We start from the raw sequence: 24,267 nt of genomic DNA, 5'->3' as shown, positions 1-24,267 counted from the left end.
AAAACAAGCTTGCTCCCTCCTCAATATGGCATCCCTTCAAATATTTAAACAGGGCTCTCATGTCACCTCTTAACCTCCTCTTCTTCAGGCTAAACATACCCAGCTCTTTTAGTCTTTCCATCCTTCTTGAACTGCGATGTTCAAAACTGGACACTGTATTCCAGGCGATGTCTGGCCCAAGCAGAATAGTACTACTGCTTCCCTGTATTGTGCCTGGTTTATAAAGGGGGAAATGACAGATTTAAAGCTAAAGTGCTACCTTTTGCGTCTTCAGCATCAAATTCTAGTAGCAAAACGAACAGAAACAACAGCAGAGCCCCCACAGAACGGGGAAACAGCTGCATGAAGTTGTATCCAACCTGTGGGCCACATATGTCCCATAAAGGCCCCTCTAGCTCTCTGACTCCAGGTGTCAGAGAGAGATGTCGAACTTTTGACATGTATCTGGCAGGTCCCTGACTACAACTCAGCATCCACCTTCCACAAAAGACTATGACCTCGGAGAAGCTGACTTCGGATGGCTCTTCCGCACATCAGCGACTGCGGTAATGACATCAGCAAACAGATGTGGAGAACTGGCGATGTTGTCGGTCCGTCTGCAGGCCCATGGTGTCGGATGCGCATGATTGTGCAGCATTGACACCTGGTGCACGGCCTAGAGATCCCCTCTCTCCGGAGGGACGGGGGGGGGGGAACGCAAGAAAACACAAAGCCAACGGAGCATAAAGTCAAATTAGACACTTCCGCAGTGGTTCGAGCATTTCCACAAACAGCCACAGACATTGTGAATAATGTCTGCAAGAGACTTCCTGCAACATCCTCAGAACAGATTCTTGCTTCAGATAGGACTTTTAAGATGACTGGTTTTGGAATCATTGAATCATGGAGCTGGAATATACCTTAAGGGGTCATCCAGTCCAACCCCATTCTGCCATGCAGGAACTCACAATCAAAGCACCCCTGACAGATGGCCATTCAGCCTCTGTTTAAAGACCTCCAAAAAGGAGACTCCAAAGCACTCCAAGGTAGCACCTTCCACTGCTGAACAGCTCTTACTGTCATGAAGTTCTTCCTAATGCTGAGGTGGAATCTCCTTTCCTGGAGCTTGCATCCATTGCTCCATTGTCTCCTATTCTCTGGAGCAGCAGAAAACAAGCTTGCTCCATCCTCAATGTGAAACCCCTTCAAATATTTAAACAGGGCTATCATATCACCTCTTAACCATCTCTCGAATCCGTGGATGCTTGAATCCGTGGATAAAGAATCCGTGGATCCAGTGAGCTGACTGTATTTTTGAATGCATTGCTTCCTTCAAGTGGAAAATTAGTGGTTAATCGCATTCCTAAACAGGGAACCTCTCCAATGTAGGAAGGGTCTACTTACGATAAAGGCATCCTGAGTTATCATTGAGTTGGGACCATCCAGGACAGCAACGGTACACCGTCTGGTACTGCGTGGTGTAAATCTGCCTGTTGTCCATATAATACACCACCCTGGAAAAGAGAAAATGCAGAGTTAGACTAGCAGCGTAAGGAAACAACTGCAATGGAAAATCGTAGGGAAATTGCAAGACTGTCGAGGGCCGCATACACATTGCAGAATTAATACAGTTTGACACTGCTTTAACTGTCATGGCTCCCTCCTATGGAATCCTTGGGCCCCATTCCCACTCCATAATAAACTGGTTTGCAAACCAGTTTGAAGTGGTTTAAATGGTCCTTGTTTGCACTTGTGCTGAATCCCTGGCAGTAGTCCCATTTAAAGCGCTTCTTCTGGATCCGCTAAATTCCACCCATCTGTTGCGATAAATCGATTCAGCGCTAGTGCGAATGGGTTGCGGATCAGAATGGGTTCCTGTGGTGCAGAGGTGAGGCGACTCCATGTTAAACCGATCCATCGTTGAATGTGAGCGCGAAGTGGATGAAACTGAAATAGGTAGATAAATCAAAGACTCGAACAGTGTGAATGTCTACTCAGAGTTAAATTGCGTCACCGATTCGATTCCAAAACCGATTTATTTTGTAGCAGGAATGAAGCCTTGGATTTGTAATTTGTTCCAGGGCTCTCCGACAGAGAAGGCAAAACATCTCACAAAACTAAAACAAAGGACAACCCAGATTATTTCTGCAGTGTGGACACAGCAAAAGCACTAGCATCAATTCGTCTAACAAAGTTCTAGCTAACCAAATAAAGACAGCAAACCATGAGAAAGGTTTGGTCTTTCTTTCCTTCCCGGTGAATGGATTCACCAGACTTTTTCTTGCGCACACAAAAAGAACTCAAAGCTAGAATCTGCAATAATAATTTATCCATTTGGGTGAACGTTAAAAGCATGTAAGAAAGTAACTGAGCTCCAGATGCATCTGGGAAAGCGATACTCAGCCATTAGACAGCAAAATAGCTCAAAAAGTGTCCCAAACCCATCTTACAATGCCGCTCTCTCTCAGCCATGCTCTGCGCAAAGTACACCGATGTTAAAAACAGCGCCTGTTTTTAACATCAGTGCAAATCAGCTTTTGAAACAGGCAAGCGAACATGAACGATTGAGCAGACAACCCGGCGCAAACCAAAAGCCACTATTACATCATCCGCATACATTGCTACATGGAAAAAAAGAAGGTACAGATTTATTTAGAACCAGTCCGTTATTCAGCACCAGTCAAGTCTTAAATCACTTTCCTTTTATTATTCCGCTACAGGTTCAAGAGAGCCAGCGCCTTTCCTCCTACCTTTGTCCTTCATTGAAAATGGCATTCCCAGAATTCCATAGCATGGGGCCGTGGCAGTTAAAGCGGGATCAAAGCCGGCAAAGATGCTTGAATTGATATTTCGGTTGAGTTTATCACACTAGCGAAACCCCGCTCAGAAACGGGATTTAAGCTAAATTTCAATTAGAAAAAAAAACAGGAAATGCAGGAAGTTTATCGGAAACTCCGAAACTAAAAAGCGCTGTTTTTCTCCCTTTTGCCTTTACTTTAACTTCGCGTTATTTCACCTTTGCAGGAATTTGGTGTCATAAACCTCCTACATTTGCAAGGTTTAAAATTTAAATCTAGTTTTAAGCGGAATTTCGCTAACATGATAAACTCCTAGGAGTGCTTTTAGCTTTGGTTTGGTCACCTGGTTGTTGTTGACGTTGTTGTTGTGTGCCTCCAAGTCATTTTTTATCTGTGTTGTGTACCTTTGAGTTGTTTTCAATTTACAGCAACCCCAGATGTCTCTATCATGGGTTTTTCTTGGCATGTTTCTGCAGAGGGCATTTGCCATGGCCATCCTCTGGGGCTAAGAGAGTGTCACCCAGTGGGTTTCCATGGCTGAGCTGGGATTTGAACCCCGATCTCCAGAGTCCAACAATCAAACCATTACACCACATCGGCTCTATATTTATTGCCTTATTTATTTTGATTTATGGGGCCTATCTTAGGGCTTTTCTTGGCACGTTTCTTCAGAGGGGGTTTGCCATAGCCATAAACAGAGGCTGGGGCCTCATTCCCACTTACAAATAAATCAGTGTGCGATCTAAATTAATGGATCAATTCGACAGTGGAGCATGGTTCCCACTACATTTGCCCCGGATGCATTTTTCCCCTTTGAAATAATCCACTTGTGGTTCACATACATGCCTAGCCGGCCAAAGGGCAAATGTAAATCGATTCCGATCTGCATCTGGTTCACACTTGCGCAGAAAAAATCAGTGTCAAAAAGGCGCAGGTTCAATGGGTCTGGTGCATGGTCCCCCTCTTGGAATCGTTTCGGCATTTTGATTTAAGTGGGAACCAGGGTCATTTGAACCGGTTCAAACCGAATTGTGATCCGGTAGAAAAGATAGTGGGAATGAGGCCTGGGTGGCCATCTGTCGGGGATGCTTGGACGGTGTCCCTGCATAACACAAGGGGCTGGACTGGATGATCCTTGGGGTCTCCTCCAGTTCTAGGATTCCATGAACTGGTCACCTCACTGCCAGACCCACAAGCTTTGCATTTCTATAGCTATTTGTACAGTCTGGTTATAAAGGTCCTCCTTGGGTGGCAGTTCACTCCATGCATCTGAGGAAGCAGACCGAAGTCTATGAAAGGTTGTCCTATAACATCTTTTTGCTCAGTCTCAAAGGTGCAACAAGATCCCTTTGCATGCTATTATTGCAGATTAGAATCATCAAACCATAGAGTTGGAAGAGAACCCAAGGGCCATCCAGTCCAACCCCTTTCTGCCATGCAGGAACTCTCAGTCAAAACACCCCTGACATATGGCCATCCAGCCTCTGTTTAAAGACCTCCAAAGAAGGAGACAGCACCTTACATTTCTCCATGTTGAATTGCATTTTGTTAGCTTTGGCCCAATACGGCTACATCTCTAAGTAAGATACTGGTCTAGCAGAGTACTATGCCACTGAACAGCAAACCACTCCTGACTCCATCTGTACCCAGAAAACTAAGTTGGACAGAATGATTATACTAAGCTGGGCCCAGAGCAAAGCAACAACGGGAGATTGGACAATTCCCTTGTCTTGTACGATTTCCAATTTGAATGCAATATTATGGTCTTGGCAAAGAAACCTCCTTTTGTCTCGCAGGTCCCTGACTGCTCCAGGAAGCTATCGCTCACAACAAGTTCTGCTTCGGATTATTTGCATACCTTGGCAGATATGTATAGCTGGGCCTCTGCTATCTATGGATTGCTTATCCATGCATTCAACTGTCCATAAATTGAAAACATCCAGACGATATATAAATTCCCAAAAACAAACCTTGATTTTGCTATTTTATATAGAGGACACCATTTTACTATGCTAATGGGACTTGAGTGAATGGGACTTTTGGTGTCCTTGCAAGCTGGACCCAAAGCCCAATGGATACCAAGGGCCCACTGTATATAGAGTGGGTCCACATTTGCTGGGATTAGGGGCACAAGACCCCAATGAAAGTAGAAAAACCACAAATATATATATAGGTCCAGTGTAACGTCTGGTAGATGTTAACCACAGACTCACACAAGACCTACAGATTCCTTTACAGAACACATCAGTCAGGTCCAGGAATATTCAAACCTGCAAAAAGCAATGCCACAAATATGGAGGGCCAACTGCACTCAAGTGGTGAAGTGGTTTGAGTGCTGAACTATGACTCTGGAGACCTGGGTTCGAATCCCAGCTCAGCCATATATACGGCCTCCTTGGGAAAGTCACACTCTCTTGCCTCAGAGGGTGGCAATGGCAAACCCCCCTCTGAAGAAATTTGTGAAGAAAGCCCTATGATAGGGTTGCCTTAGGGTCACCCTAAGCTGGAAATGACTTGGAGGCACCCAACAACAACAAAGTTGCCCTATCTCTCTCACACAACCGTTTACGAAGACAGTGAGGGAGGTAGCGCATATCTGGGTATGCCTTGTCCCCATTGAGGAAATCTGCAAAACAGGAACTAAGCGTTTGATTCATAGGCTTCCACTGTCTGGCGTTGGCTTGACATCCAGGGCCTGACATCGAGGCCAGGAAACATACTTTAGATAAGGCATGTGCAGTGGGGGCACCAGCATCCGCTCTTTCTCCGCAGGAGCATTATAATTCATAGCCATATTGCAAACATCAACCGGTTTAACCAGATGATCAATCAACTCATACGTCAGTTGATTCATTGAGTGTGAGTGCAAGTATGGCACGGCCACATGGCAGACTTAATCCAGTTTAACATCATTTTAACTGTCATATCTCCGTGCGATGGACTCCTGGATTTTTGAAAAGGTTTTTGCGCACTTATGCAGTGTTTACAGCGCTATATAAATAAAGCATGATGATGGTGATGATGATGATGGTTGTCTGATCTGGTTGGTTCGTTCCACATGAATGTATTATTAGCTATGAATAAAATGTCTGCTGAAACATGTTGATCTATTCCTATTTTTCCCCATATGAATTTCTGCCTCCAGGTTCAAACTTTCCATTAAAGAAGTCATGGCCAGGAACTGTTAACTGAGGCTGCGTCTGCACTGAAGAAATAACACTGTCATAGAGCTCTGGTGCCACAACAAACTACAGATCCCCAAATCTCATAGCATGGAGCCACGGCAGTTAAAGCGGTGTCCAACTGCATCATTTCTGTAGCTGATCCGACATTACTAGGATAGTTAGGTTTTGGACTACAATTCCCAGGATCCCCCAGTTAAGACTGCCAGTAAATGGAGAATTCTGGGAGTTATAGTCCAGACAAAAAAAGGAACTTTTCCTTGCCCCCTTCTGCAATTTAAAAAATAAAAGAATAAATAAAGACATGTTATCTAGCAGGGACATGCGCCGATGCAAGCGGAGCATCCCCTCAGTCTTTGTATCAGGCAAAGCTCTCCAGAGTTCAAAGCATTTCTCCACCAAAGAAATCAGATCTTTGGCTCCTGACCAACGCTTTCCAGTGGACAGATCCCATCAACCAGGTAATTGCTGGTAATTATAGGCTACAAGGGATTCCTTAAATACAACGTACAATTTAACCTCTGTCTCTAGCTCCCAACATTTCTTGGGACCGACATTTGTTTGCATCAGACCCCAAAAGACTCGGCTGGCTAGAAATCATGTCAGGAGTGGCGTCTCTAGGGCTGGAGTCACCCAGAATGGTGCCACATATACTTTGTTGCCCTCTTCCCATATCACACCCTACAGGATCCACGATATGAGAGTTCCTGGACTATTTCAAATGCCTCCTTATCTAGGTTGAGTTCTTGTCAATCTTCCATGTTCATTACAGTGCACCTGTGCCGTACTTGGCCTGGGCAAAAGCCACACAGCGGGGGGAAACAATGGCAGTCATGCTCCTGGTCTGCACATTATATTGTGCCACAGGAACATGCCACGGTATTTTCAATGGGGCATGAGCATATGCGCATTTTCCCTTATGCAGAGAGGGGGTCTGGAACGGATCCCGAAATGTCCGCTGTATGTTTGTTTTCTTCATGTTCATGGTACTTTCTCCCTTGGCTTTTGCCTGACAAAAGAATGGCACGTACCTCCGTTCATAGCCCCCGCACCAGGGCTGCCCGCCACAGCTTGGCTTCCACACTTTCACGAAACGGGTGAAGGCTTGGATGCGTGGCTGCCAGTGGCTGACCATCGCCAATTCTCGACCGGCGCAAACGTTTGGCCTGCATGATAACAAGGGTGCGGGTGGGGAGAAAAAGACAGGTATTCCTTTGTAAGCTGCACAGTTGAACGGGAGGAGAAATTCATGTACAGTTGCCCCTCCTAACTTATGTGCATGGAGGGGCAACCTCTGCTATTTATAATGGTGCGCACACTTGGGGGCATGCCCCATTCATGCCTATAGGGCTTGAATAAGCACAAGCCTCTGCTTTCGCGTCCAGAACGGATCCCCTGTGAAAATGTAGGACTAACTGTATATATGTATTTGTAGAGTTTATCATAACCCGCCTCCAAAAGTGGGACATATTCTAGACCTGGATTCAATCTATGATGCTGGAATACCAGCATCCCAGTTGCTTGCAGAAATGTAGCGTCCAAAGTGATGCATTGGCAAGCATGTTTTGACAGCTATTTCACTCAAACGCCGCTGTGCCCCGAACCAGAAATGTTTGTTTATTGTCGAGCTAATTTCATTTCATGAACCAAACCTGTCCAAAGAGTGCAATCTATTGTCTTTCGGGAAGCTTGGAAGAGGAGGGACCGGGGAGGCAGGATGGGCTAAAGTAAATCAAAATCAGCAGGACCACCATCAAACCCATTCCACTCCATGAGATGAAAGTCTCCAAAGGAGCTTTCAGATAAACCCGTATCCTTCTCCCCACCCTATTCCTTGTTTCCACATCGCCAGGACATGCAAGGATGCACATTTGTCCCATGTGGCTTACCTTACCAAGGCCAAAACAAAAAACAGGGCTATATTTGGAAAGAATTACAGTGGGACCTTGGTATCCGCTGCAGTTTGGTTCCAGGTCTCCCTGTGGATACCAAAATCCATGGATGCTCAAGTCCCATTCCATATAATGGCATAGTAAAATGGGGCCCCGTATATAAAAGGGCAAGAACAAGATTTGCCTATGGAAATGTGTGCATTTTTAAAGTATGTTTCAAATCATGGATGCTTGAATCCATGGATAAAAAATTATGTGGATAAGGAGGGCATACTGTACAAAACACACCTGTTGCAGAGCTTGTAGCAAACTACTATTTGGTTGTGAAGTCGAAGGCTTTCATGGTCAGCATCCATAGTTTTTTGTGGGTTTTTTGGGCTATGTGGCCATGTTCTAAAAGAGTTTATTCCTGACGTTTCGTCTGCATCTGTGGCTGGCATCTTCAGAGAATGGTGGCATGGAGGTTTGTGGGCCATATATATTTGTCCCTTCATATTCACTAGGTTTAGGGGCACAAGAGCACTGTGAATATGCAAAAACCACAAATAACAAAAACACCATGTTTTTACCTGAGAGGTCACCTTTCTAGGAATCTCTAGGTCCTCCAGGGCAACTCTGCGGTCAACGTCCAACAGACATTGACCATAGAGTTGCACTGGAGGAGCTACAAAGGCCTAGTAGTGTCCTCTCTAGGAATCTCTAGGTCTTTCAGTGCAACTTTTAGATAAGGTTGACCATAGAGTTGCACTGGAGGAGCTACAAAGGCCTAGTAGAGTGTCCTCTCTAGGAATCTCTAGGTCTTTCAGGCTAAACTTTAGCTAAAGTTGACCATAGAGTTGCACTGGAGGACCTAGAGATTCCTAGAGAGAACATATTCATCAAATCCGTGAATAATCAAATTCGCAAATATCAAAGCCACAAATATGGAGGGATGAGTGTTTGTGTGTGTGTGTGTGTGTGTGTGTGTGTGTGTGTGTGTGTAATGGCTTTGTAACATCCTTACCCACCTTCTGTCTAGGCTGGACTAAAACACATAGATCTGTGAGTGTTGGGCTCTGGAGACCAGGGTTCAAACCCTGACTCGGCCTTGGAAACCCACTTGAGCACGCCACACTCTCTCAGCCTCAGAAGAAAGCAATGGAAAGCCCCCTCTGAAGAAATGTGCCAAGAAAACCCCATGACAGGCTTGCCTTAGGGTTGCCATGTGTTGGAAATGACTTGAAGGCACAACACAACAACAACAACATGATTTTTCGTAGAGTTTTCTAGTCACGTTGCTTCAGAGAGGGGGTTGTCATTGCCATCCTCTGAGGCTGAGAGAGTGTGACCTTCCCAAGGTCCCCCGGTGAGTTTTTATGCTCAGAGAAAGTGTGCCTATGCATGCCTTAGGGTCACCATACGTTGGAAACAACTTGAAGGCACACAACAACAACAACAAGCAGAGAAATTCCACCAGACCCAAAGAGAATAAACAGAATGAATAGCTAGGCTCAAATCCAAGCATTTGGGCCCCGGAGTGCATTGTAACTCAAGCTAGTACCTCCAGCCTTGGCAGTCTCAAAATATATGTTCGTATTCCTCAGTTTTAAGTCATTCCTGCTTTAAGCTTCATGGCTTTACAATGCTGATGAGTTTTGCAGGTTGGAGGAAGAGCAAACAAATGGCCAAAACAAATGAGCATCCCTCCTTCTGGTAAAGTCTTTCAAAGCAGATGGATGAATGTTAAATATACTCCACTGCGGTGTTCGCAACATACGGGAAAAGATGGGTTTGGGTTTTGTGCATCGTTCAGGGCTGGTTACAAAGGGAAATGGGGATTTGGCTGAGTTGGCAGGGGCTCAAACTTGTAAGGGAAAAAAGGGTCCAAGGGTCTGGACTGTGCATCAGCCAAGAGAGAGAGAGCGGCATCAGCTTTGCTGCAGCGCAAAGTGCTTTTCCGTGAGCAAAGAGAGGCTGAGAGGGAAAAACAGGAGGCGAATGGGGCCATCGGTGTCACCGGCTCTTCTTTCCTTGGCTGAGCTCTGAAGGTTTACGGTCCTAAGCAAACATTGCCACGCTGGGAGGGATGTATAGATTATGGTGATATGACAGATCTCTTCCGACAGGCCAGCATAGTACAGTGCACCCGCATCATACGTGGGCATGCTATACGCGGATTTGAGCATATGCTCAAACCTGTGTAGAGCAGCACAGGGCGGTGCATCCCATTGCAATGAATGGGGCATGTGTCCATGGCATGTGCACGCCGCCACGGCACCGCATGCATGAGCCCTATTCATTCCAATGGGGCTTGAGCATGTACAGAATTCGGCTTACACGGGGGGGGGGGTCTGGAATGGATCCCCCGCGTAAGCCGAGGGTGCGCTGTATATTGGCTATGACTCTGGGGACCAGGGTTCGAATCCCAGCTCAGGCATGGAAACCCACTAGGCAACCTTGGGCATGTCACACTCTCTCAGCCTCAGAGGAAGTCAATGGCAAACCCCTTCTTAACAAACACTGCAAAGAGAAGCCTGGGATAGGGTCAGCATAAGTCAGAGTTGACCTGACGGCTCCCAACAATGAGAGAATCCCATTGAATCAATGGGATTTACCAATGTGTTTACTCTGTATTCAACAACTGATTCAACAGGTATAAACAGAGGCTGGGTGGCCATCCGTCGGGGGTGCTTTGATGGGGCATTCCTGCATGGCAGACTGGGACTGGAACAGATGGCCCTTGAGGTCTCTTCCAACACAAAGAAGATCAGGAGAATATCCCTGAAAAATTGCGGAACTATGCGGAACGATTTCACACAATGTCACACATAACCCACCATCAGAGTGGTCACAAAGAAACATTAACACACATCTTTTTACTTTCAGGATTTCAGCAACAACGCATTTCCGATATTGCTTTATTTGCGTAATTACGTGCGATACTCATTCACGCAATTACTCGCCATTTCCGCTTCATTTGCAGGATGCTTTCAATGCGCTTTAATCTCTCTTTAATGCCGAAATCAGCCCCAGTGTGATAAACTTATTCTAGTTATATCAGTGTGATAAACTTTTCTCAATCATGGGAGAATTCAGGCCTCTGTCCTCCATTTGCAGAACTAACTTGTTCCTGGCATTCAAATATTGTGAATGAACTTATTACTTTCTGGTTACTTTTCTGAAAAGGAAAACCTTTGGACAGATAAAAGAAGAAACATCTTGTCAAGATCTCTCCACTAACATCCTTCAAAGTAGTATTTGGAGAGACCTAGAAACAGTTACTCATTGCACCCATAAAGCAACTTTGTTCTCACTGATGCCATTGCTTACTAAACCAGAGCGTTGTTGCTTCCTTGCAATGCAAAATGTAACAAGGTGCAATTCACCAAATGAACTTCTAACTTCTAAACTCTGATCCTTGCAATCCAGGGAGGTTCACGACTAAATGGGAATTATTTTCCTCTCTCCATCATTTCAGGGAGATGAACTCTTCTTCTCCCCAATTTCCTAGCTTTGCCCATAAGTCATCAAGTTGCTAAAATGCAAAGAGATTCGGCCAAGGCAGCTTTTCCCACCGGAGAGAAACAAAAGCCAAACAGTTTCCCCAGATTCATTTGCTGTTTGGCAAGCAAGTGTTCTCCTTGGCAAGCAGCTTTGCCAAGCAGGCGCCAAAGCTGCGCCAAAGAATAAAGTTGGCTGCACAACACTGAAGTGTCTCTGCAGATTGACAATAAGGACTGTCCTGGGTTATTCATCCATGAGGGGCATTTCGTTCAGTGGCTCATCTTCAAGTATTCCCCTTATTTCCCCCCCCCCCCAAAACCCACTATATAGACACAGGAGTTTATCATACGAAGGGGATCGGAAGTTCATCCCATAAATATCCCAGGAAAACCCCGTAATTACGCGAAACGATTTCACACGACGTCGTGCCAAACTCGCCATTAAAGCGGTCACAAAGAAGTATTCTGGCACGTCTTTTGACTTTCTGGTTTTCAGCGAAAATGCATTTCCAATATCACTTTACTTGCACAAGTGCGTCTGATACCCATTTGCACAATTGCTCACCACTTTTGTGTTATTTGCAGGATGCTTTAAATGCGCTTTAATCTCCCTATAAGGCCGAAATTCGCACCAGTGTGATAAACTCCGCCGTCGTCTTAGTCTGGAAAATCAGTGTGCAATATCAGTATGCAAGATATCTATCTTGCTTTGGCCTGGACTCTATACCTGGAATATTGGGTCTAGTTCTGGGCATCGCAATTCAAGAAGGATGTGGACAAAGTGGGACAAGTCCAGAGGAGGGTCACCAAAATGGCGAAAGGTCTGCAACCTTTACCTTTCTCTTCTTCAGACTAAACATACCCAGTTCCCTAAGATGCTCCTCATAGGGTCCGATGGTTATCAAGCCCTATGAGGAGCATCTTTACGAACTGGGTATGTTTAGTCTGCAGAAGAGAAGGTTAAGGGGTGATATGACAGCCATGTTTAAATATTTGAAGGTATGTCATATTGAGGAGGGAGCAAACCTGTTTTCTGATGCTCCAGAGACAATCAGTTGAAGAGTGGTGGAGTCTCCTCCTTTGAAGGTCTTCGAACAGAGGCTGAATGGCCATCTCTTTCGGGGTGCTTTGATTGAGAGTTCCTGCATGGCAGGAGGTTGGACTGGATGTCCTTTGGGTTCTCTTCCAATTCTATGATTCTAATAAATTCAACTTCAGCTAGAACAACGTCCCCAAAGCCAGTATGCAAAGGGATCTTGTAGCACCTTTCAGAAGTTTAGGTGGAATCGCTTCTCCTGTGCCTTGAATCCATCACTCCACATCCGATTCTCTGGGGCAGTGGACTACAAGCTTGCTCCATCCTCAGTATGACATCCCTTCAAATGTTTAAACAGGGCTATCATGCCTTAACCTTCTCTTCTCCAGGATAAACTTAGCCAGTCCTCATAAGGCTTGATGGCCTTTCTCCATTTTGGTGCCCCTCCTTGGACATGTGCCAGCTTGCTACCCTCCTTTTTGAACTCTTGTGCCCAGAACTGGACACAGTATTCCAAGTGAGGTCTGACCAAAGCAGATTTGCGGTCCTATTACTATCCTCAAACTAGACACTACTATTGATGTAGCCTAGAATCGTACTGGCTTTTTTAGCTGCTGCATCACACTGTTGGTTCATGTTCAGCCTGTGGTCCATCGAGGTTCCTAGATCCCTTTCACATGTACTGCCATCAAGGCAGGTGTCACCCATCCTATATCTGTGCATTTCATTTTTTTACTTCTCAAGTATACACCTGTCCCTCCAGGTTCGCTGGGGTTAAGGGCACAGGATCCCTGTGAATGTGGAAAAACCACAACAAAACCACTATGGTTTTACCTGAGAGAATATCTCTCTAGGGATCCCTAGGTCCTCCAGTGCACCTCTGTGGTCCACATCTGCCAGACATTGACCATAGAATTGTGCTGGAGGAGCTACAAATGCCTAGCGGAGTGTCCTCTCTAGGAACCTCTAGGTCCTCCAGTGTGACTTTGGGTTAAAGTTGACCACAGAGTTGCCCTGGAGGAGCTACAAATGCCTAGCGGAGTGTTCCCTCTAGGAACCTCTAGGTCCTCCAGTGTGACTTTGGGTTAAAGTTGACCATAGAGTTGCACTGGAGGGACTACAAATGCCTAGTGGCATGCTCTCTCTAGGTCCTTTGGTGCAACCTTTAGTTAAAGATGACCATAGAGTTGCATTGGAGGACCTAGATATTCCTAGGGAGAACATATTAATAAAATTCATGAAAAGTGAAATCCACAAAAGTCAAAGCTGTAGATGTGGAGAGACGAGCATAGTATCATACGTTCTGACGGAATGATTTTGTTTATGAGTTACTGCCAAACATTGGTCCTCATGGCCAAAGTGGCTGGGACGTCTGGGAGCTGAAGTCCAAAAGACCTACAGGACCAAAGTTTGGGCATCACTAAGTTACTCCATAGAAGGATGAACCCATGGACCAAACAGGGGGAGCCCTTCACCCAGAAACAGTGGGGTGAGATCCCCATCTTCCCACTTGGAACCTGAGCTGGGCCACACAGGAGACACCAGTGATGCTCCGAAACATCCCAAAGGCCTTTTCCCAAGGAGGCCTGTTTCTCATTGCCGCCTCACTCTCGGCCCCAGGCTTCCCATCCATCCAACAACTCTGCGTGCAGAAGGAGGAGGAATGCCCCACAAAGAAACATCGCAAGACAGCAAGCTTTGCCGCTCTCTCTCCTAATCAAATAATAGGAAACAAAAGGGTCAGCTGTTTCCAATATCTGTGAGCTGTTATGCTGCCAGGGCTTTCCAGGCCTGTTCAAAGCAGAAAATTCAACAGGTGAGGCACTGCCTTCCCCATTTCACCCAAGGAAAAAGTCTCCAGCCCAATGTCTTCTTTGCAACACAGCTAAATTAGCGGAAGAGACTAGATCAGTGGTCTCCAAACCTTGGTCCTCTGGGTGCCCAGAAGCCCCAGTCAGCTTCGTTTCAAAACATGGAAGTCCAAGACATCTGGAAGAGCAAAGTTTGGAGACCACTGTCCTAGATCTATGTAAGAATGGGAGGGCACAGCATTGACATTTAACGCAGCAGCTTTCCCCCAGCTTGATGCCCTCTGGATATGCTGGACTACATGCTGGACTACATATACTGGACTTGATGCCCTCTGGATATGATGGACTACATGCTGGACTACATGTGCTGGACTTGATACCCTCTGGATATGATGGACTACATGCTGGACTACATGTGCTGGACTTGATGCCCTCTGGATATGATGGACTACATGCTGGCTACATGTGCTGGATATGCTGGACATCATCCGCACAAAGCATGGTCCTCATGAATGGCTCACCAGAATGCGTCAAATCTAAGACCTCAGGAATCCTTCCCTATCCCTTTTTATGAGAGAGGCCAGTATTAGCACTGTCTCCTTATTTCCGACTGAGGATTGGGGATGATTGGCTGTGTCCATGATTTTACTATATTACCCAGTTGTCCCAGTTGGACAGTGCTTTCGCAGTCATGGCTGCATCCTGTGCCATCCTGGGATCTGCAGTTTATTGAGGGATGCAGAATGCTCTGCTAGGCAATTACAACACTGTAGTATTATAGCTCTGGGCGACAGCCAGTGCGGTGTAGTGGTTTGAGCGTTGGACTGTGACTCTGGGTTCAAATCTCAGCTTGGCCCTGGAAACTCACTGGGTGACACTCTCTCTGCCTCAGAGGATGGTAATTACAAACCCCTTCCAAAGACACTTGCCAAGAAAACCCCATAAGCTGGAAACAACTTGAAGACACACAATAACCACCTAAAAGCGGAACATTCCAAATACATCTTGCAACTACAAATCCCAGGGGCTGCTGCCACTCTACAGAATTAATCCAGTTTGACTCTGCTTTCACTGCCATGGCTCCATTCTCTGGATGCACCGTCTGTTATGACACCAGAGCCCCCTGACAGAGAAGGCTAAAATCTGTCCCCAAACTACACATCCCAGCACCCCATGGTATGGAGCTGTGGCAGTTTAAAGCAGGGTCAGACTGCCTATTAACTCTGCAGTGGAGATCCAAAGAAGATTTAAATCCCTCCCCACACTACACGTCCCAGACTTCCAGTGCAAAGACATGGAAGTTGAAGAGGGTACAACTGCCAATTAATTCTCCAGCGGAGATGCAGAGGAGACTAAATCTCTCCCCAAACTATAAATCCCAGCATCTCACAGTCATGGCAGTCAAAGAGGGTCCAACTGCCAATTAATTCTGCAGTGTACATGCAATGAAGACTAAACCTTTCCCCAAACTATAAATCCCAGCAAATCATAATATAGAACTATGGCAGTTTCAAGCAGGGTCCAACTGCTTATTAATTCTGCAGTGGAGATGCAGAAGAAGCTAAATCTCTCCCCAAACTATACATCCCAGCATCTCAGTCACGGTAGTCAAAGAGGGTCCAACTGCCTATTGATTCTCCAGTGGAGATGCAAAGAAGACTAAAGATTTAGTATTCTTTGCATCTCCACTGGAGAATTAACTATACATCCCAGCATCCCATAGTACAGGGCCATGGCAGGGTAAAGCAAGATCCTATTAAACCTCCAGTGGAGATGCAGCCCTGACCCACTCTCCCTGGGCAAGTTTAGGACTCGGCGCAGGATTGGAACCCAGAATCCAAAAAAAGAACTCACATGCCAGGATGCAGCTTGTTCCCTTCAAGCCCCAGGGCGAGTTGGAGAACCAAGAGCCCCACTGCGGTTGCTTGGGGACCCAGGGCCATGACTGTCAGCTTGCCTTCCTTGGAGTCCCTCGAAGTCATCGCAGTGGCCGGAGGAAGAGCATGGCTCTGGGCATCTCTTTAGCCAAGCTGGTCCCTTGGGCAGGGAGCTGGCTTTGGCCTCAGATGCCTTGGGGGTCCTCTAGCCCCCTTGCCAAGGAAGACTGCCCTCTGCTTTGGGATCCTTCAAACTTTGGGGGCTGGAGGGAGAATGGTGCCTCCAAGCTTCTTGGAAAGACTTTGCCAAAGTTTTAGGTTCCAAAGGAGTTGGTGAGTCTTTGAAAAAGTTGAAAGTTCCCCAAGGAGACTTTGCCAAAGTTTAAAGTTAACAGGAACTGGAGGGACTTTGCCAAAGTTCAAAATCCAGAAACAGAGCAAGAAAACCAAAGACAAAGGAAGCAGGGGAATGAATGCGCACACCTTGCCTCTCTCCAGCAAAAGGCAAAGGATTCCAGGAGACAAAAATCCAAAGGTTTCCTTCCCTCTACAAAATATAGAAAAAGGGAAGGAGGGAACAGGACAAGCCTTGCTTCCCTCCTGAAGAAAAGCAAGGAGTTTCAGGACTCCCAAAATCCAGTGGTCCCTCCTTCCTCCAAACTCAAGGGAAGGGAAGGAGGGAAAAGGTGCACAGCTCTCCTCCCTCTTGCCAAAGGAAAGGAATTCCACATTCAGGGTTTCCCCCACTCCCTCCAAAAGAAGAGAAAGTGCATGGCTTGCCTGCCTCCTACAGAAAGCAAGCAAGTCCAGGATTCAGAACTGCCAGTGTTCCCTCCTCCTTCCAAACTAAAACACACTTTTCTTCCCTCCTGCAGAAAGAGGACTCCAAATCCAGTATCTCCAAAAGAAAATTCAACATCTTCAGTGTCCCCTTCTCCAAAAGAAAAAGGAAGGAAGGAAAGGTGCACATTTTGACCCCTTGCTGCAAAAGGCAAGGGATTCCAGGACTCCAAATTCAGTGTCTCCAAAATAAAATTCAATGCCTCCAAAATAAAACGCAGTCAGTGTCCTCTCCAAAAGAAAAAGGAAAGACGCACACTTTGCATCCTTCCTGCAAAAGGCAAAGAATTCCAGAGCTGAAAAATCCAATGTTCCCGAATCCTTCCAAAATAATAGAAAAAGGAAGGAGGGCAAGTCCCACGTTCTCTTTCTTGTTTTGCAGGATGTACATATTCGAAAGAGAAGCAGGAGTCCAAGAAGAGACAGCTGAGTTTTCATATCTGTTAAAAGCTGAGTTGGCTGGAAGAAACTGGATAGGTTTTACCAGCTGAATCTCATCACAATTAAATGAACAGAAGAGCCTAGATCTCTTTAGGAAGGAGTATGGGCACAGCACTGGCATTTAATACAGAAATGTTCCCCCTCCCACCACTTGATATCCTCTGGGGATGCTGAACTACAACTCCCATCATCCCCTCGAAGCATGGCCCTCATTGGAATGCCCCAAACCTAAGACCTGTCTATAGGTTTTTGTGGGTTTTCCAGGTGGTGAGGCCGTGTTCTAGAAGGATTCATTCCTGACGTTTCGCCTGCATCTGTGGCTGGCATCTTCAGAGAATGCTGGCATGGCTACACATAGAATGATACGCATTATGCTTTGCAACAGGGGTGAGCAAAGTGCGACCCATGGAGTTGTTTTTGTGGCTTCTCCCTACCCGTCTGTGCATTGAAGACTGCAGCCTTACGCTACAAACCTAGCCTAGTCCACACATGCCAATCTTTGGGACTTCTGACCAGCAAGACTGCATCCTTAATAGGGAAAGTATATACACTTTAACGGCCAGGGCTCCATCCAAGAGGATCCTAGGATATGTATTTCTGCGAAGCACCAGCACTTTGGGGCAGAGAAGTCTAAAGGCCCTGTAAAACTCCAAATGCCAGATTCTGTAAGATGGAGCGACAGCATTCAAAGTAGTGTCAAACTGCATTATCCTTACAGTGTAGATGCACTCTGTGCTTGACATCAAGCTGTAGATGCAAAGATACCAGATTGTGCTGACCTAAAATGTCCCCAGTTCCTACATATTCTTCTTCTCTTTATCCTCGCTGCCTCTTTTTCCTTTTGCTTCTCGTCTTTCTGAACTGCTTGGAGTATTTTGTCCGGCATCCGTTCTTTCTTCCTCTTTTTTGCTGCTACTCTAGAAATAAAGTCCTACTCATGGCACACCTAAGATCATGGGGTTCCTTGGCAAGATTTGGTCAGAGGACGTTTGCCACTGCCTTCCCCCGAGGCTGAGAGAGTGTGACTTTGTTGTCCCTTGTTCCTTCCTCCATCACAACTATTTCCATCAATGCTTCTAGGAGCTGCTGAGTCGAGATTCATCTTCCAGGGAGCCTCCAGCAGGGCAGCTATTTCAGTGCAGATCTCTCATGTACAAGAAAGTGTGCTTGTTTTGCACATATTTAGGAGAAGTGCTCCCCCAAGTGGTGAAATGTGTCTGTTTGGCACAGCATGTGTTTTTCCCCATCTGCTTATTTCTGTTTTGGGTTGCGATTGGTCCCTGGAAGGTAAACATGGGCTTAATTCTCAAGTCTGGTTGTCCAGCCACACATCTCCCAGTGTTAATAAGACAACAACACAACAAATAATATATAATATGATATGTTATATCACCTCTTAACCATCTCTTTTCCAAGCTAAACATATCCAGCTCCCTAAGTCATTCTTCATAGGACATGGTTTCCAGACTCTTCACCATTTTAGTCGCCCTCCTTTGGACATGCTCCAGTTTCTCAATGTTGCCCAGAAATGGGCACAATATTACACAACTTCCTGATGGAAAGAGCTGTCCAACAGTCGAACATGTTGCTGACTTGGAGAGTGGTGGAATCTCCTTGTCTGAAGGTTTTTGATCAGAGGCTGGTTGGCAGGGTTTTGAGGGTGTCTTCCTGCATGGCAAAATGGGGTTGGACTGGATGGCCTTTGGGGTCTCTTCCAAGTCTATGGTTCTGGGAGGAACGTCTTAGGGAAGTAGGTATGTTTAGCCTGGAGAAGAGATAGTTAAGAGGTGATGATAGCCTTGTTCAAATACTCGAAGGGATGTCATATTGAGGAGGGAGCAAGCTTGTTTTCTGCTGCTCCAGAGACTAGGGCCCGGAACAATGGATAGAAGCTACAGAAAAAGAGATTCCAGCTCAACATTAGGAGGAATGTCTTGACTTTAAGGGTTGTTCAACAATGAAACACACTTCCTTGGATAGTGATGGAGTCTCCTTCTTTGGAGGTCTTTAAACAGAGGCTGGATGGCCATCTGTCAGGGATGCTTTGATTGAGAGTTCCTGCATGGCAGAATTGGGTTGGACTGGATGGCCCTTGCGGTCTCTTCCAACTCTATGGTTCTATGGTTCTATGAAAGTAATGGATCCAGAGCCCATGGTCCACTGTACAACACAACTGTAATACAAATCACCTATATAAAATATTTTAAAAATACAATATAATATAAAGCATAGTGAACAATACATGTAATCTCATATATATATATATATATATATATATATATATATGGTTACAAAACAATATTAAACTGAAATTCCAAACATTTTATAAAACAAGGAAGTTTTTAATTCAGATTTAAATGTAACAAGTGAAGCAACAGGCTGCCAAAATTCAGACTTTGAATTACAGTTATGTGCTTATGATGCACATGTGATTAGTTGCATGTATAAACTGTTTATTAAAATCATACCAGGTGGCCATATGAAAAGGCTAAAACCTTCCGCAAGCACAGCCCATAGGAAGGAGTGAACATTGCATGCTGTTATAGGTTTTGCCCAGGTTTTGCCCTCAGAGTGTAGTGGAGTCTCCTTCTTTGGAGGTCTTTAAGGAGAGGCTGGATGGCTATCTGTCAGAGATGCTTTGATTGAGAGTTCCTGCATGGCAGAAAGGGGTTGGACTGGATGGCCCTTGTGAGGCCAAGGCCAATAAGGCTTGAACCTGGAGGAAGCAGAAGGTTTAGAAGAGGTGGTTACCCCAGTCTTTCTTACTGTAGTGTACATCTTTTTGGAAATGATCTAGCTTTTCATCCACCAATGAGCTGAATAAGCCAATCTCATCGGAGGTCATGTCTTTAAGCCCTGGTTTGTCAAGGAATGGCTGAGGTTCAAAGAGAGGCATGACAGAATGCATTGCTATTGTATCAAAAGCATTTGCTCCCATAGAAGGCTTTTGAAAGTTCACAGTGTCCAAGATGGCTAGAGCACTGGCACCTCTAGATCCCAGACTTGAAAAGTAGAGGAGAGAGAGAGATCCCTGTTCCATGCTGTCCTATAGACCTTACATGTCCTTTAGTGTTGTAACTTCAGGGATTTACCTGGCCACAACTCACAACGATACTGTTCTTCTGTCCTCCTCCGTCTCAGCAATGAGTTGTTTGGGCACTGGACCCATACTGGTTGCACAGCCAAAGCCCTGGAGATCACTCAGGGCTTCAACCAAGTTGGGATTAGGACCTGTTCTTGGAAAGTGCCTCTGGAAAGATCCTTTAGCTGAGCGCTGAGGAAGCAATACATCCACAAGGAACTCAGGAAAGGAGAACATGGATGTTCTCTGTGTGCGTTTCAAAACCGCCAGATGCATCAGTGATGAGCCCTTGCACATCTTCTTTTCAAGGCAAAGATTTGTTTCCTCAAGCATGCATGCAATAGCTTGGTTCTCCATGGTTCTGAGTAGTCTCCTGCAGAGGAATAGCTGGGCTGTTGCTGTCTTGAACAGGGATGTAACCTCTGTTTTGCTCTTCCTTCTAAAGTAAGAGAGACAACGGCATCGTGAAGAACTACATTAGGAGTACCGAATAAGGCAAACTATATAATACTTCCATTCCCTTTGTCCCATCCTTCAATAAAAGTCTGAACCATGCAATATCACCAAGAGCTATGGTGCTATATTGGCTATTTGTGGCGACACTAACTATCTCTGGGAGGGGAAATTCTTCACAAGTATCTGGGAGACGAATGCATTGTGGAATGGGAAAGATAACATGTTGGCTTCTTCTTATCTTATTCACAAACTACAAAATACACAAATATGATTCCCATCCAGATAAGCCCCCATTATGTACATCTTGAGACCCATAAGAAATGCACTTACCTGTTTTGCAGCAGCACCTGAAAAGGAGAGGGAAAGACCTTTGTCAGAAACATTCCTTATGTCTTATGGCTAAAGCTGGTTTCAATAGTTTACATTCAATGAAATCTTGGACCTGGCGCAAGCTTATCTTGCTGTGTCAAATGTATATCAATGAAAGGTTCACTTGCATGCAAGATGTCACCGATCAAACAACACAGAGAGGTGGACTACTGTTTGAAGCAGACAGCACCAAGTTGGATACTCTAATCCAGAGCTTGGAAAAGTTATTATTTGTACTACAACTCCCAGAATCCTCCAGCCAACATAAGAAACCTGAGACATATCTTTCTTCTAGTGGAACTTATAAGGATCTAAGGAACTATTTAGGTTAAGTAAACAAATGTGCTGTTAAGGTTGCTTGATCTTAGGCACAACCAGCTGCAAAGCACATGTTGCCATACTAGGACTGCTACCATGCGCACAGCCCTGACTGCATTCAGATTCAGACCTTTTTGCACACTTTTTTTTACACACTTACCTTTTCTGAAACATTTCCGTCGTCTCCATAGAATGATAAGAGCTATGCCAAAAGCGAGAAAGAGAAGAACAGCAACAGGAATGGTAGTTAACAACACAACATTGGGTGGCTTCTGATCGCAGACTGCATTGGAAGACGCACTGCCAGCCTGAACTTCTATCAAGCCTTCTTTACTGCAACTGGAATGAAGATAAAAAAGAAGAAGAAATGGGTTCAGGAATGAATAAACTGGTCTTCTTTTAGTCCATGTCACTCTCACATGTGCGCAAATTCATATGCCTGAAAATCCATATATATGACTCACCAAAGTAGGATGGTTTTAAATGAGGATTGGGCACATTTAAGGCTATGAGTACCTTGCACTCATTATAGTGAAAGCCAGCATAGTGTATTGGTGTTGGATTAGGGTTACATTTGCAGTGTGGAAATAATGTTGTTTGACAACAATGGCTCAATGCTATGGGAGTGTGGGATCTGTAGTTTGTCGTGGCGGCAGAGCTTTCTGACAGAGAAGACTTGGTATCCCATCGATGATGGGATTCCAGACCGAGTGATGGCTTCAATGTTGGAGTAACAAAAACCTTGGTTGGATTTAGGACAACTCCAATGTAAGTGGATGGAGAGGTTGACTGGGAACAAGTGTTGGCTGACTCCCCTTCGCCTTTGTTTTCAGAAGGATATGGAAAAAGCCGGAGGAGAGGGAAGGATGGAGCAAACAGCAAACCCATTAAACCCTTGTCTTGTTATTATCTGGGTCTTCCACATGTCTGCATATCTTTCCCATGGGAAAGTTTCCTGGTGTTCCAAAGAACATGCTTGGCACCAGGTATGAAAATATGATGACATGGAAGCTGTATACAGTACAAGGGGTGTTGCATATGCAAACAATGTGTATGTGTGAAACAGAGAGAGAGAACAGAACCATGCAATGGATCTGCAACAGTGGGGAAAGCTAAGTGGTACCTACTTAGTCCAGTCTTCACAGGAGAAGGACATCTCAGCCTCTGAAAAAGTCCCATATGGGCAAGGTACAAACTTGGTGTTGCTGGTTTCTGTGCCTGCAAAAGAATGGGTTTATTTAACATCAAAAATGGTTCAAGCAAGAAGTCCATTGACCCTAAAGCAGTGATGGTGAACCTTTTGCAGACCGAGTGCCCAAACTGCAACCCAGACCCCACTTATTTATTGCAAAGTGCCATGTCCCTCTGGCTTTCTGGTAAGAAACTCTGGCACACTCTGTGCTGGGGTGATGGCACATGTGCCCACGGAGAGGGCTCTGAGTGCCACCTCTGGCATGCATGCCATAGGTTCGCCACCACTGCCCTAAAGCAAGGCGATGTCTGCAAAATCAGCAGCATCCTAATCATGATTGTACTTTCTTTGACTTACCAGCCTGCGTCACCTTATAACCAGGCGGAGAGACGGCATGTTTGATGCATATCTCACATGACGTCTCACTCCAATGGTTACAGAAGTAACCTGGGTTGCAGCCACAGACTGCATTTTGCATATAGGTGCATTTCTCATTCACTCTCAGATGAGCTCCTGAAAGATACCATTACAAATACGGTTTGGGTCTGTGTCCCAGTCCACAGCAACTCCCACAAGGCCAACATGTTCTTTAAATACTGGCATTTAAAATAACAACAACAACAACAACAATTATTATTATTATTAGTGCATTAATTCTGCCATGTGGCAGCAGCCTGTCGTTGTCTGTTATATGCATTGCAATTCTAGTACTACATAATAATAATAATAATAATAATAATAATAATAATAATAATAATAATAAATAATTATAAGCCCCAAAACGGTGGGCTGGACATGCCGATTTTTCTTCCGGAGGGACACCGCAGCAGCCAAACCGCGTGGTGTCCCTACGCAGTAAAAAGAAGCTGGAAAAAACGTTTTCCTTTTGTGGTGCCCGGCGCACGTCACGAGTGCACCGTTGGCGTACCAATAATGGAAGTGACATGCAGCGACGTCTGTATGCTGAGCGTCGCTTACATCATCATGGTGGCACCTGTGTGGATGAGTTGCCGCCATGATGCTGCCGCCGCCGTGATGTGCTAGAGCTTGGGAGTGTGCTGTTATTGAGCGTTCCCGAACCCTAGTATCAGCGGCGGCACACCTCTTTTGGCCCATCTGTCCCAGGCCATACATACATTACTGTCTCCCCGATCCCTTTGCCTATGTTTACCTGTATCACAGACTCGGCATCTGAAGCACTCCGTCAGCCCATTGGGGTGGTCTGTATATGTCCCCTCTGAACATGGAACGCAGCTTGTACTTGAATTGATAGTGCAGTTCTTGGAGACTCTGAACCCTGTGAGAAAGACATTCCAAGAAATCGTATCACAAATGTGCAACGATTTTTGAGATACATTGCTCAAATGCTGTAAATAAAACTGATTGATTGATTGATTCTTTTAATATTGCAACCATTTTTGAGATACTTTGCTCAAAGACCATAAATAAAATTGATCGATCAATTGATTCTTTTAATATTGCCACCATTTTTGAGACACTTTGCTCAAAGGC

The 24,267-nt window shown here is 45.3% G+C and overlaps 2 protein-coding genes across 4 annotated transcripts in view; both read right to left on the bottom strand.

The window, feature by feature from the left end:
* The window catches only part of MEGF6 (multiple EGF like domains 6), a 136,577-nt gene extending 119,428 nt beyond the window's left edge, over positions 1-17,149 (bottom strand). For all 3 annotated transcript variants that reach the window (XM_042478729.1, XM_042478727.1, XM_042478730.1), the window contains exons 1-3: positions 16,035-17,149; positions 6,991-7,125; positions 1,384-1,493 (exon numbers count right to left, since the gene is read on the bottom strand). In XM_042478729.1, the coding sequence (XP_042334663.1) occupies positions 1,384-1,493; positions 6,991-7,125; positions 16,035-16,162 (373 nt within the window). In that variant the 5' untranslated portion in view covers positions 16,163-17,149. The remainder of the gene's footprint in view (positions 1-1,383; positions 1,494-6,990; positions 7,126-16,034) is intronic.
* A 2,510-nt stretch (positions 17,150-19,659) lies between these two features.
* The window catches only part of TNFRSF14 (TNF receptor superfamily member 14), a 9,812-nt gene continuing 5,204 nt past the window's right edge, over positions 19,660-24,267 (bottom strand). Inside the window, exons 3-8 of the mRNA XM_042478741.1 lie at positions 23,927-24,052; positions 23,113-23,268; positions 22,691-22,781; positions 21,724-21,902; positions 21,207-21,223; positions 19,660-20,859 (exon numbers count right to left, since the gene is read on the bottom strand). Of these exons, the coding sequence (XP_042334675.1) occupies positions 20,746-20,859; positions 21,207-21,223; positions 21,724-21,902; positions 22,691-22,781; positions 23,113-23,268; positions 23,927-24,052 (683 nt within the window). The 3' untranslated portion in view covers positions 19,660-20,745. The remainder of the gene's footprint in view (positions 20,860-21,206; positions 21,224-21,723; positions 21,903-22,690; positions 22,782-23,112; positions 23,269-23,926; positions 24,053-24,267) is intronic.

This window comes from Sceloporus undulatus, chromosome 7 (genome assembly GCF_019175285.1).
Source record: "Sceloporus undulatus isolate JIND9_A2432 ecotype Alabama chromosome 7, SceUnd_v1.1, whole genome shotgun sequence".
Lineage (NCBI taxonomy): Eukaryota > Metazoa > Chordata > Lepidosauria > Squamata > Phrynosomatidae > Sceloporus > Sceloporus undulatus.
This window is presented reverse-complemented; position numbering and strand designations above follow the sequence as displayed.